Here is a 14,619-nt window from a genome sequence, read left to right as displayed (position 1 = left end):
TGTGGGTGCAATCCATCCCATCTTCCAGATCATTAATGAAGACATTGAACAAAACTGGCCCCAGGACCGATCCCTGGGGCACTCCACTTGATCCTGGCTGCCAACTACAAGTTAAGTCATTGATTACTACCAGCTGAGCCTGACAATCCAGCCAATTTTCTATCCACCTTACAGTCCATTCATTCAACCCATATTTCCTCAGCAAGGAAGAATGCTGTGGGAGAAGGTCTCAAAATCCTTGCTGAAGTCAAGGTATATTATGTCCACTGCATTCCCTGCATTCACAGAGCCAGTCATCTCATCACAGAAGGCAGTCGGGTTGGTCAGGTATGACTTGCCCTTGGTGAATCCATGCTGACTGTTCCTAATCACCTTTTCCTCCAAGTGCTGAGAAATGGATTCTTTGAGGATCTGCTCTATGATTTTTCCAGGGACTGAAGTGAGGCTGACTGGTCTGTAGTTCCCTGGACCCTCCTGCTTCCCTTTCTTAAAGATAGACACTATATTTGCCCATTTGCAATCATCCAGGACACCCCCCCCTTGCCATACGTTTTCCAAGATAATGGCTAGCGGCTCTGCAACCACATCAGCCAACTCCCTCAGCACCCTTGGATGCATTGCATCTAGCCCCATGGACTCGTACAGATCCAGCTTTTCTAAGTAGTCCCTATATAACTTGTTCTTTCATCACTGAAGGCTGCTCACCTTCTTCACAAACTTTACTGCCAGGTGCAGTAGACTGAGAGCTGACCTTGCGTGTGAAGACCGAGGTAAAAGAATCATTGAGTATTACAGCCTTTTCCCCATCATCTGTCACAGGGTTGTGTTGCCCATTCAATAAGGGTCCCACACTTTCCCTGATCCTCCTCTTTTTGCTGACATACATATAGAAACCCTTCTTGTTACCCTTCACATCCCCTGCTAGCTGCAACTCCAGTTGTACTTTGGCCTTCCTGATTTCATCCCTGCATACCTGGGCAATATTCTTACACTCCTCCCAAGCTGTTTGTCTAAGCTTCCACTTCTTGTAAGCTTCCTTTTTGTGTTAAGATCACTAAAGAGTTGTCTGCTAAGCTAGGCTGGTTGCTTGCTACATTTGCTATTCTTCCTGCACATTGGGATGGTTTGTTCCAGTAAGGTTTCTTTAAAGTACAACCAGTTCTCCTGGACTCCTTTCCTTCTCAGCTTGACCTCCCAGGGGGTTCTGCCCATGAGTTCCCTGAGGAAGTCAAAGTCTGCTTTTCTGAAGGCCAGGGTCCATTCTCTGCTGCTCTCCTTTCTTCCTTTTGTCAGGACCCTGAACTCAATCATCTCATGGGTCACTGCTGCCCATGTTGCCATCCACTTCCATGTCCCCCACCAGCTCTTCTCTGTTTATGAGCAGTAGGTCAATAAGAGCATGGCCCCTAGTTGGTCTATCCTGATAGCACCAGGAAGTTCTCTACCACCCTCCAAAAACTTCCTGGATTGCCTGCGCACTGCTGTATTGCCCTCCCAGCAGGTGTCAGAGTGATTGTAGTCCCCCATGAGAACCAGGGCCTGTGATTTGGAAACTTCCTTCTGCTAGTTGTTTGAAGGCCTCATGGCACTATAATTCAGGTCTCATGGTGCCGAGGTATTTCTAATATAGTACACTAGATACCACATATTGTGTAAGCAGTACTGGTGAGCTGACTCTAAATTAACAGAAATCTTTAATGTTATGAAAAATACTGTATAGTAATTACTGATGGTAAATTCATGCTAGTAGTAGCTGTGGCCTGCCTCTTGCTAATTTCCATGACTGCTTTTTTAACCCCAGCTAAAGTGGTAACTTCATTCATGCTCATTCAGCTCATTGGCTGAGCTGTCCCTCAAATACTCCCTTATAGATCAAGCCTACTCTGACTTGTTGTCCCTCCATGTTAGAGTCCTGTTGAGCCAGGAACTGTGCTACTGGGCACTTAAAATACCTGCTATGATTCCGTAAGAACATTAAGACAGAGGAGCCAGTTGTCGAAGGAAGGGGTGGAATCTCTTTCTCTGGAGGTTATCAAGAAAAGGTTGTATAGGCATTTCTCAGGGGTTGTTTAGGAATAACATAGCTATAGCTGTACAGTGCTGGGCTAGCTGACCTTCAAGGTCCCTTCCAACCTTATAATTCTGAACGTTGCAACTTTGAAACCTTCGGGGGACACTTTTTAAACTATTACTATAATTTTGCTTTTGTTTTCTGGAAGGACCTTAGGTTGCAAAGAGATCATTTCTTCCTCCTTTTCTGAGCTTCAAAATCACAAGTATGGAAGACACATATTTCTGGCCTGATTGTAAGCCAGGATCATGGGCCAGCTTCCTAATGGCAGTAATTCTGCCATTACAGTAGGGTTTCAGCAATCATGAAAGGAGATTTGCTTGTAACACACAGGGATCTACAATAATAACACTTGCAGGCTGATGGTATTCAAACAGATATTTGTGGTCTAAGGCTAGGGACAGACATTCAAAAAGTCTGAGCCTGAATTGATTCAGTATTTGCAGGGTAGTCTAACCTGCCTAGGCTGAACTGGTTTGCAACTACACGGACATCCCCTCTGGACTGAAGAAATGCTGGCATATGCCTGCTGGGGCTCAGACTAGAAGCCATGGGGGCGATGCTAGAGTAGCCTTCCTTTCCCTCCTATAGGGCTGAGTTGGGGGGGGGAGGGGGAGGGGGCAAGGCCAAGCCCCAGCAGGATGCTCTAATTAGGGAGGGATGTAAACCCCCACCATGCTCTCACTGGCCCAGGTCTCTTCCCCGCTCACTGCTCAAGGGGTGGGAGTGTTGCCAGCCCCAGGCTAGCACTCTGAGGCAAAAGGGGGGGTGTGGTGCAGTGAATGCATCTGTTGATGCCTAACTGTTCTTTTAGGATCAGCTCTACCCTTACTCGAATTTGAGAATTTTTTTAAGTGATATGGTTTGAATTTTCATGTTATTCAATATAATTTCATATTATCTAACTAAGATATCTCTTTTTAATGTGAAGGTTCTGGCAAAGGTCAGGAAAATAGTGTCCCCTGGCATTTGATCAGTAATATCCACTGAAAAACAACATGAGATTCATACCAAAAATTGCAGATATTGGTGAATTCGTGCATCTCCTGTTGAACACGAGTGGGAAATGACAATGGTTTCTAGTAACCAAGTGTTTCCTGGACAGGGGTCAGATGCGACTTGGAGGATCCTAATGCTTCTTCAGTGAGACCGCTGTCTTGGGTCTTATCTTCCCAAAGTTGTTCCAATATCACTATAATAGATTTTTAAATCAAATTAATTTAACTAGTACCAAACCCTCTTCGAGTAGAACTCAGGCATATAAAATAAGATGTTTGAAAATGTATTACTGCTAACATTCCCAGTTCAAATAAGTGTTATAGAGCTAAAAGCAGGTTAGCAACAGATCCAAAGAACAGAAAAAATCCCAAAAGATTTTCAAATGCAAGGATTTAATTAGTCAGCAATTGGTTTCTCAGTGTGTTTAACTACAGCCTTATTTAATCAGAATACTTCTGTTTTTTAGCTGTCTTAATGTGTCCCAGGTCTCCATAATCAGAGCTGGCATATCAGGAAATTGGTATAGTAAATTAGATTACTTTGGGACTTCTCCCTTCAGCTCTATATTGTATATTTCTGGGCATTCAGAATCACACAAAGTTGCTAGAGGTGAAAGATATGATGAACAGTAGGTGAAATGTTAGTTAAAACGTAATTCTGAAAGAGAATTTATAAAACCATAGAAGTCCCCATTCTTAAGGGAACTAGAAGGCTCATGAGATTGATAATGTCATTTACCTCCAGGTCACCCATTTGCAAATGGGCCAAAAATGTTGTTACTACCTATCAGCAGTTTAGAAGTCTGTATGAAATAAGGTGGAAACACAGAGGTCACTTTGCAGATATAGATCATTCCAATAGCATCCAATGCCATATGCCTCAAAGGAAGGCAAAAGAACCACATAATGCTTTGTGCAGAACTACACCAGAAAATATCTTTCTGTGATGAATTGTGGTCTCAGTCTAGGGTGATCCTATAAAGAGCTACATAGTAACAATACTTGTATATAGTTTTGAAATGTGCTGTTCAGCACACTTAAATTTTATTAAGTAAGATATTACTTTCCTAACTTCCCAGTACCTCATTCCCCAGCATTTCAGAAAACAATTACTGGTTTAACTAGTAGAGGTATAGTTCTAGGAGATTCATGTTTTTCCTCACTCATTCCCTTGAGTGAGAGATTGTCTTGAACCCAGAATCTGGGCTTGCCTGGATCAGCTGCTTGCCCCAGTCTACCACCTCCCCAGCTGATTATTTGGGCTGGACATATATGGCTGCAAACCTCCATCTGGGCGTAGTTGTCCACCAGCTCCCTGCCATCAGAGTCACTGGCTGGGGTCATCTTACCCTTCACTCTCTCCCATATAAACTCCTGAGCTGTAAGAGTAAGTGTTTGGGAAACAAGGCTCAACCCTTACCCAGACACCTCACTGTTTCTCATAGCTTGCACTTCTATTGGCTCTCTGCCTGATCTCTCAACTACCCAACCCAGCTCACCCTTGGACTCTGTGTTCTACCTGACCCTTCAGCTTCCTAATTTGGTCCATCCATCAACCCAACTCCCGGCTTCTCAACCTGGCTTGGGCCCTGATTTCATGCTCTGCTCAATCCTCCAGCTTTCTAACTTGGCTTTTTAGATCTTCGGGCTTCCAGCTTCCTGGCACTTGGTTTCCAGATGCTCCTCCTAACCCTGGTTGGCCCCTTAAAGCCTGAGTGACTCCTAGACCTGGCTGCCTGCAGCCCAAGTCATCTAAGTTTATCTAAACCACTGAAGTTATGCCTACAACTGGCTGGGTGTTTGAATAGCAAGGTGCAGGACAGAGTAGATATATGCTGACCTGTCCATGTGTCCCTAGAAGTGAGGTTTACAGCCATCTCTTCCAAGATAAATATTGGACTTTTCTTTCCAATGTTTTCTTTCCAGCACTGATTAGGGATGCTCCAATTTCTCCAGATTGCTATTCTTCCCATGTGTCCGGAATAGTCTCTTTGGTGCAACAGTGTTCCAAGAGCAACACTGTGCTGTTTCTGTCACTTCTGTGTTCATGCTATACCATATTTCCACTAGCTAGCCCAGAAATGGGGTTTTTGTTTGATATTACAGGTGAAAGAATTCATAAATGCAGAACTCCTGGCTCATTTGTATTCCTCTGAGGACCAAAATACTTTGATGGAGGAGTCAGCAGAACAGGCTCAGAGGCGAGATGAGATGCTTCGCATGTACCAAGCCCTTAAAGAAGCTCTAGCAATCATTGGCGATATTAGCACTACCACTATATCTACCCCTGCACCGCCACCTGTTGATGATTCTTGGCTGCAGCAATCCAGAAGGTAAGGGGATCTTCAGGTTGGGTTTGCTATGAAGATTAAGACAGAGGAACAGATCCTCAGAACTACTGATTTCCCATGTAGGGCAAGTGTTCCTCCAAGTTTAGGGAAATTTCTGAGGAAACTGAAAGTTCTTGCAAGATTGGGTCTTTCTGAGTTTTGCCCCCCCCCTTCTATCCCCTCCCCCCTCCCCCCCGCCTCCCTACCAAACTTGAGGACTGGAGATCATGCAGGTATGTTATTTTTACTTGGCAAACCCAAGAATCTCTCAAGTAAACTGGGTTTAAATACCAGTGTGCTCAAAATTCTTCTCTGCCCAATGAGTGTTCTTTCCAGTCAAACCACCAGGCTTCACTCCAAGTCTCCTATTCTGTTCTAGAGGGGACATGGGGAAAAGTACACTTATAGAGTCTCCTTTTGAGATGTTTTGGTATTTAGTTCTGTTTCATCTGGTATTGCTGTTTCTGATATGTTGAGAACCTTGTATTCTGACATAGCTGTGGGATTCATCATCCAGATTTGGCTTCCAAGTTGCTACTGTGATCTCTTTAGCACCAAAAAATCTGTAATCTGGTGTTTGTATCTCCAAATCTTCCTGCAGGATATTTTTTCTCCAAAATTCTTCCACACATATATGTTAGGCAACTAAATGCCAGAGTGGTTTATAGGGTTGTTGGTTTATATTCACCAACAGAGGTTCTTAGTAACCTTGTTCTTGACTCTGAGAAGACTGTCTGGCATACTTTGTGACTTGGCTGATCCTCTATTTAGTTGATGTGCTTGCAAAAGTAGTGCAAACCATGTGATTGCTTACACCCTCACATTTAAAGTTCCCTGTATCTTTAGGAGTTTAAACTCTTCCATTTTCCATGCTCTGGCAGTCCCATTTTTAAAATCTAACCCAAATCCTTTGTCTACTTTTGGTTCTGCTTACAAGCAATTGTGAGTGTTCAGTGCTTCTTACTTATGGCTTCCTTAAAGAGACAGAATATCCTTCCCTATAAATTAACCTAATAAAATAGTGGTAGAATACTAACGATACTAAACCCTTTATATTGACATTTGCAATTATACATCTGCTTCTGACCATTATAATATCTACAGTATCTACGAAACTGTTGGGTGTTGTCTAAGTTTTGTGGTTAAGGGGTTGATACCATTTAACAAAACAATAGACATTCTTTTGAGAATCTGAAGCAGCTCTGAGTAGTGATTAGAAATGGATGAGAGCATGGAAAAGATAATCCAAAAAAGCATTATTTCAAGTACATAATACCAGATCTGTGCAATACTGAGTTGCTTAAATTATGCCCTGTAGAACTAAAACAATATAAGAGCAGAGGAAAATATTCAGAAGATGTCAGGGAGTTTCTGGATTCCATGTAAAAAGTGTGTAGATCTTCATTATTCTCTAATTATTCACTAGATCACCTCCTCCAAGTCCTTCAACTCAGAGGAGGCCTACCTTAAATAATCCCCCAACCAGACCTTTACCTGGCCGAGGACCTGCTCCAGCAATCCCATCTCCAGGCCCTCAGTCAGGGGCTCCACCAGTCCCGTTCCGTCCAGGACCATTACCCCCATTTCCTAGCAGCAGTGAAGCCCTTGGAGCACCTCCTCAGGTTCCATCCCGGCCAACACGGGCTCCTCCCAGCATTCCAAGGTAAGACGTTGAATAACTCCTGATGCTGGGCATGGTTCTCTTCCTATAGAATAACAGACATTGCGTGGAAAACTGAAATGCAATCTTCTTAAAACTAGAGTTAACAAATCAAAAGACTTCACTCCAGGAAGTCAAAGACTGATTTTTGAAGCATCCATTTTTTATTTTTTTTTTTTGTTCCAAATCTTATTTCTCAATGATTTAATGAGAAACTTTTAGCTTAAAGACAAGTATATAGTGAATAGAAATAAAGAAATGACATATTGTAGGTCTGACAGCAAAACAAACCCTTGTTCTGTTGCATCCAGTTCAAAGGTGTGGCAGGGTGCAGTAAAAAGGTAGACACAAGAGTTAGTGAGACACTGTTGTTGTAATGCAATGTAACATGGAGAACTGGTGGCATACAGCGAGATGGCTCAACTCATCCATTCCATTCAGGTGGAATCACAGGACGGTATCACCAGAAGTGACCCTACTGAATCTTTAAGAAAAAAAAATCAGCCACTTAAAAGTGGAACAATAGTGATAAAAGTCCAAGTTCAGTCCAAAAATATAAAGCCTGTGGTGGAAAATCTATCTATACCTAACCACAGCATACTTATTGTAGTCATTATAGCAAGTAACTTATATAAAATCATGTGGCAGAACATGGTAGGTTAAAGAACAAGGACTTTTGTCTCTGCCCTCTTTTATTTGGGGTTTTGTCTTTCATTAATACGTTAAGGTAGTTTTATAGGTTTTCAGTTTTGGGGAAAAGCAGTTAAGACATTGTCAGTTTTTCTTTTACCAGGATCTGAATGTAACATTATTAAGTATTACAGTTATACTATAACATAATATCCCTAATAATACATTAATATAAAAGGTTGTTTTTAAAGGCTTCCAGTTGTATCCTAAATTGTGAGACACAGATGCAGGTTTAAACTAGGGTTGTAAATATTGTTTAAAAAATTATCCGTTTAACCTCCTCTAATTGTATCAGTTAAACGGTTAACTGATAACACAGCAGCTCAGACACCACTGCTGCTCCCAGGGCCTTTAATTGGGGGGGAGGGGGGTGGCAGTGGCGATGGCAGGCCCTTCCAGACAGCACAGCCCATGTGCAGCTGCAGGGGGCAGCAGCTGGTATGGGACTTTCCCAGCCCACTGCAGCTGCTGGCACCTCTGGGAGGGAGGGAGCACCTGTGAAAAAGCAGATAATTGCTTAATTGATGATGATTCATTAGGCTGCCTGCTGTTTTCCTCTTTAACCTCATAGGCTATGGGTACTAGTTCTCCCTCCTGTCTCCCCCCACCCCCACTCCTCCTTGCTCCTCCCTCCTTCCCTCCCTCCTGCCTGCCCTCTACCTTACTGTTCCTGAAGCACTGCGCCACTTCCCTTCCCCGCCAGACTGCACACCATACATTAACTGGTGATGCGTTACCAGTGTAAATGTACCTATCGTTTAAACATTGAACTTTTCACATCCCTAGTTTAAATCCCTTGGTGATACATGGGGGACTCTGTTTTTCATAAGATTTAAAAATACCAATAATGACAATTTAAGCAGATTATATGTAGAAAGGTCAAAGTAACTGTTCAGATTTTCAATTTTTAAAATAGTAATTGAAAGTAAACTTCATGTATGGATTGAGGAATCAGAACTTGGGGTAGAGGTGATATCTTTTATTAGACTGACTAGATGTTTGCAAAAAGAAAAAAAAAGTCTTTAATTGCAAGATTTCAGGCACATTAAAGAAATTTATTTTGCAAAAAAAGGGGGTTTTTTTGTGTGAAAACATCTAGTTGGTCTAATAAAAGATATCACCTCTACCACAACTTCTGATTCCTTTTGCCTCTAGACCAATACGGCTACAGTCTGGATACCTGACTCTATGGATTAAAAGCTACTGAAATGCTTTCATTGAAATCTGTCAAATCAGTTATGGCTTCCAGTTACATAACTCTACCTTCAAATATAATTGTTCTAGCCCAAAAGAAACAGATCAACTACATAAAGTGATAGGAAACATTTCTGTATTTTTTACCATTGAAAAGGCAGTGCATCATTTGCCACACATGAAATGCACTCTGTCATGCCAATATACACTCAATGTTATCTCAAGTTACTGATAAATATTAGACCGTTGAGGTGAAACATGCTTCTTTAGGTGTTAAGCACCAGAAGTAGAATAGTGTCTCTAAATTTCCTCAGTCTGGAGAGCTTCAAAATGATATCAATGGCTCCTTCACCATAGTCTCCATTATACTATTAATGCACACACCATGTGAAGAATCAAGATGCAGTGCTTTGTCCATTGTACTACTGGAGGGAACCATAGTGACCCAGCAGTTGTTAGTTGCCTGTCCTGGAGAATGAGCACGTCTCCTCTTTCCTGCTTTGTTGCATGGATACTGCTTTCCTGAGCTGCCTGGCTTAGTTGCATGTTTAATCTTGTGTTTGATAAGCTGATAGCTGGGTGGAGCCCTGATGGCAAGTCGTAGCCCAAAGAAGCCTAGTTAGGCATCATTTAAAGCTCCTAGCTGCACTTAGTGGCATGGAAAACAATTGCTGGTGAAGGAGCGCAGTGTTGTTCGTTAATACTGTAACCATCTATACTACTGTTACAGAACTTCCTAGTATTTTACTTTAAAAAAAAGATCTACAGTGCATCTTCTGACCCAATTTTATAATTCTTTCTATCTATTGCTGAGAAGGTATTTCAATTTAAAAAACACAAACATTTAAGAATAAAGGAAGGGTTCACATTTGTGCTGAAACGTCAAGTTTATCCTGCTGACTAAACTCAAAGAGAGGAAATCCCTGAGCAGGGGCCATAGGGGGAAGTCACCTGAGAGGGTAATGTGTCCGACTCCTATGTCTATTAAAAGTTCACTTTTAGATTTGGAATTGCTGCTAAAGTCTGTTTTTAATAAAAAACCCTGAGTGGGAATGTAGTTAATCAGCTCCAAAAAGGGGTCTGAGATATTAAGAGGGAAAAAAACAAAATCTCAAGGAAGAGGTCTTGATGAAACTTGAGCTTTCTCTGTACATACTTATATATTTAGGCTTTCTGCTTTGTCTGGTTTACCACCATTTTCTCCAGCGATTCCTTGAAGTGCCAGAATCCATCATTCCTATGAAAGCTTCTTGAAAAGAATGATACTGTACTTTTCTTTTTTCTTCTTTTTTTTCTTTCTTTTTTTTGTTAAGTTGTTCTAGCTTTTCAAAGAAGCCATCTTCTCCTCACCCTTTATTCTGGAGCTGAAACTTGTAACACGACAGGACAACACAAGCATTTTCCCCTCTCTTTCCTTCTGAGCTTTAAGATTAAAAAAAGCAATAACTGAAATCATTTTGAGAGGAAGTATTTAGACCACCCTGATAAGTGTGTGGCTGTGAGTACAGTTTGATTGGAGAATTTGTCACCTCATTAGCAAAATATGACCCCTACCTTAAACAAAAACAAAACCCCTAATTTTATTCAACATTATTAGCATTTAATCAAAGCAGCTGCAGTTTTACAGAAACCGTGAGCTTTTTTCAGTCTGTATTGTTCCTCATTTACTGTACCGAGAAAAAAATGTGAAGGGGGAGTAGGGGGAAAAAATCTCTTTTTTACTTTTCTCTGATTCTCAACCTGTTTTGGGTTATGTGTGCTGAGTATTTCTGTGAGGAAACAGAAACTATTCACATGATACATGCCTGTTTTAATTAATCCCACTTGAGGTGGGTGGATCTCTCCCAGCAAAGCTTGCGAGTGAAGGCCCCTGCCTTTGTTAACGGCTTGATGCCAAAGCATCTATGATTTGCGAAATATCCCCTGCTGCCAAAAATTAGATTATTCCCCCCCTTCTCTTAAAACACTGCAGCAGTATTTTAAAAGAAAATGCAGCTGTGCACTTGCTTCAATAAAATGACCCTAAGCAGGCGCTAGCACCACTATAACCTTCCACGCCGTGTGTTTGTTTCTCTGTTTTAGAGACCTGATCTTGTTTGAGCACTAATTTTAGTTGCAGCGCAGTTACTGTTAAGTTATAGCTTTTAAACATTGTTGAGTTGGGGATCTCAACTTCTCCATGAGGAAAGAAAATGAATTCAAAATGTGTTTTTCCTGGCATTAGAGCCCCTGTATTTAAGACGTGGGGCCTTGAACATGTTCTCTCCCACGTCCCCTTTTCCTGTTCTGTAGTGTTACAGCTGTTGAGGTTGAGAGCAGAAAGGTTCCACTCAAGAAACAATCAAAGGCCTTTGCTCACTTTGCCATTGGGATATGCACTGCAACCCCAAATGCTATGGAAGCAGAGTCTCCAAATCCTTTTGCACATGTATGGCATCCTGTTCCTGCTATGCTGTCACGCTCAGGCTGCCTCCGGGCCACATGGAATTCCCATAGGTATCAGTGGGAGACTCAGGTCTTTAGTGTTAAATAGCGAAGGAGTGTTTCAATGATCAGTTCTTATGTCATCTTCTGCTTGGCACAAGCCCCCTGCTTACCATTTACTTCTGTCTACAGACAGTGACGATTGAGAACCGTTAGGGAGGTGGTAAGGTATATTGTGCTCGTGTGCAAAGCCTAGTCTATTCAAAAACATATTTCTGTCATTGCTACCTCCCCTATTAGCCCCGCCGCATTTTATCACTGTGGTTATAAACCTGGCCTTAAATTCTGGAGGCTGCTAGAGAGAGAAGAACAGTAGAAAAAACCCTGGTCATACCCAGTTCACTCCCTTTCACCATCCACTCTCTGCCACTGTGTGACACAGGAGGGTGGGCAAGATGGACCTATGGCCTGACCCAGTAAATGGCAATTCTTATGTTCTTCTATTATATCATCTGCTGTGTCTTGTTGTTAACCTAGACTATAAGTTCTTTCCTATATGTTTGTACAGCACCTATATCTGATCAGGTCTTCTATATACTACAGCTAGTAAAAAGTTGGCAGTTAAGATTGCTTGACATGTCCCACTCTAGAGCTCTTCTTTTGTTTAGTTTCTTGTACCTTTACCAAATAGAAAATGCTTTAACTAACTTTTTATAAGGCTGAGGGTTTTTTAAAAAAGTTTTAGCTAAATGTTCCATCCTGTACACTGAACAAAGGAGGAATTCTATGGAAAAAGTGTTATGTGATCATGTAATTAAGATTGACTTATAACGCATGCATACAAGTGAGCTGAGTTAAGGTTGTAAAGACAAACTTATTTTGGCAGTTCTGAACTTTTAGGGCTGACTTTGCCATGTTAACAACAGTCTTTTAATTATGGATGCAGCGTAAAGCATAATAGAATGGCTGTTACTTTTAATTGTACAAATAACCTGTGCAAATAAGATGGACAGTGCCTGCCTCAGAATTTACATTTTGAATGAGATAAGGTCTCACTCTGAACATACAAGTCATGGTGTGTAAAGTGTTCTCCCAAGGACACATGTGCTGCAAAGATAAGGCTTTACTTAAAAATAGTGTCAGTAATCCAGATTAATCGATGTGTGCACAGGGGCAAGTTAATGTTAACATTGAAATAATGGAATGTTTAAAAAAAAATCCTGTTTTTAAAGGGGAAGAAAGGAGTGAAAACATAGTTGATTTTAGTTTTGTTTCCACATCTGTGCAATCAAAAGCAGAAACCTCAGAGCAATTGAAAGCCCCATCCCAGGATGCACTCCTTTAGCCCCATCCCAGGATGCACTCCTGTTACTCTCTGGTCCATCATAAATCCAGTACTACCAATTCCAGATATTCAAAACTTTGAGATTTAAAAATACATAAATTATCTGTTGTCTGATTTCTGTCTTTAGCAGGGAAATCCATCTTCCCAGTCCATTGCCATTTCAGATTCAAATTTAAGTTTCAGATACATGTCCAGCAACACAGTCCTTGCTCCTGGCTGCTGGTTGGTACTCACAACCCCCTGTCCCGTTGCTAACACCACTGTGCCTGCCTGCAGGAGTTACCCGCTCTTCACCACCATGCTGCTGCCTGCAGGCAGTTGCTGTGCCGCTTCAGCCTCCAGGGGCATGCATTGTTCATGCCCTGGACTGCAGAATATTGACAGGTTGCAGCAGCCCCAGCTGGCAGGGAGTCTAAGGGGTCAGCTTGTCACCCTGCGGCTGCTCCAGCCAGGCTCAGGGGCTGTGGAGGGGCTGGCTGGGGCACAAGAGTGCTTCAGCGCAGGTCTAGCTAGCAGGTAGTCTCCGCACTGAAGCACCCTTGTGCCCCAGCCAGCCAGGCAGCATCTATATATGCGCTGCTACACCTGAAAAAACTGCAGCAGGGTAGTCCTTGTATTTACATGGACTACCCTGCTGCGGGGTTTATTAGTTTTGTGCACCCTAATAGGGGCGCACATGTAGACACTGAGACATTTACTGCACAGTTAATTAATCAACTGTACAGTAAACATCTCATGCAGATGTGCCCAAATAGTAACTATCTTTACTTACCAGCTGCAATAGCTACCAGGAAACTGATGCCATACTGACTGAGGTCACATTGTGGTTTCAGTCCTATTGAAAGTAACAGGAGAGAACAGGTATTTTGCTAACAAAGTAAAAGGCACAGATTTTTGCCAGAAATCAGATTGTGATAAATTTAAGATCTTGAGAGTTGACTTCGTCTCTACAATGCTGAATCTTACTGGAAATCTGGTGCTGCATGTGCTCAGTTCCTCATAATTCCTCATCTTTGTATAATCTAATTCCTTGGAAGTGAATACAAACATTCATTTGTTCCAGAGGCCACCTACAGCAGGGGTTAGCAACTTCTTGCAACAGGACAGGGGAGCACTGTAACAGAGCTTAGCTTTGAGCATGGGTCACTTCAAATCCAGCCTGAGCTGGAGCTGGAGTCACCACTCTTCTCCACCATGCCACTACCACCCTGCAAATGAAGAGCCCATCTTGCAGAAATGCCATCAAACACCCCAGCTCTGCAAGCTAGATCCAATCCATGGGTCATATGTTGCCAGCTGCTGTCTAGAGATTTTCCTCAAAAGGTATCTTTCTTCTAAATTAGAGCTTGGTTTCAGCTCCACACCTTCTCTCATATATTCCTGTTCTTGAGGGTCATCAGGAGGATCTAGTAAGAAAAGCTTCATATGCTATTAGCACCTCCAAATTAAGTTCTTCTCTTCTTTTTCTTAGGTATACTGGCTAGCAATTCCAGCTACTGATTCTTCTGCACCTCCTATCAGACATTCAGGGTCAGGCTCTTCATCCAGGTCCAAAATTGGTTAGGGGTATGTTAAGCAATTCTGTTCTTAAATCCCACCGAAAGCCCAGCAAGTGCCTCTGGAGAATCAGATGAAAAGGGATAACTGAAAGGCACTGTGTCCACTGTGCCACTGGCCATGGAAAAGGGCAAAAGCTGCAGCATTCCCTGGTGGACTGAGCAGGCCTTCAAAGGAGCCTCTAGACTAATTGATCCCCTTCTCATGGTGCTCCCCCCCCCCCTCCAGTTAACTGAGAGAGTCTGTTCAGCCAGCTGCATCAGTTTTCACCTCATTTTATAAGCTGATGATTCTGAGGTCAGCACAGGTTAAAGACCTGTCACTTTCCCTCTCCCACTTCCCTGGAGTAT

General features: G+C 42.3%; 1 protein-coding gene across 11 annotated transcripts in view; it reads left to right on the top strand.

The window, feature by feature from the left end:
• Nucleotides 1-14,619, top strand: part of DNM3 (dynamin 3) — a 332,054-nt gene that overhangs the window by 300,524 nt on the left and 16,911 nt on the right. For 7 of the 11 annotated variants that reach the window (XM_019486507.2, XM_019486503.2, XM_059728286.1 and 4 more), the window contains 2 exons: nt 5,176-5,402; nt 6,826-7,062. In XM_019486507.2, coding sequence (XP_019342052.1) covers nt 5,176-5,402; nt 6,826-7,062 — 464 coding nt within the window. The remainder of the gene's footprint in view (nt 1-5,175; nt 5,403-6,825; nt 7,063-14,619) is intronic. The other 4 variants (XM_059728288.1, XM_059728290.1, XM_059728289.1 and 1 more) reach the window with 1 other exon arrangement.

Source organism: Alligator mississippiensis, chromosome 5, assembly GCF_030867095.1.
Source record: "Alligator mississippiensis isolate rAllMis1 chromosome 5, rAllMis1, whole genome shotgun sequence".
Lineage (NCBI taxonomy): Eukaryota > Metazoa > Chordata > Crocodylia > Alligatoridae > Alligator > Alligator mississippiensis.
Note: the sequence above shows the minus strand (reverse complement) of the source record. Positions and strands in the feature narration are given on the sequence as shown.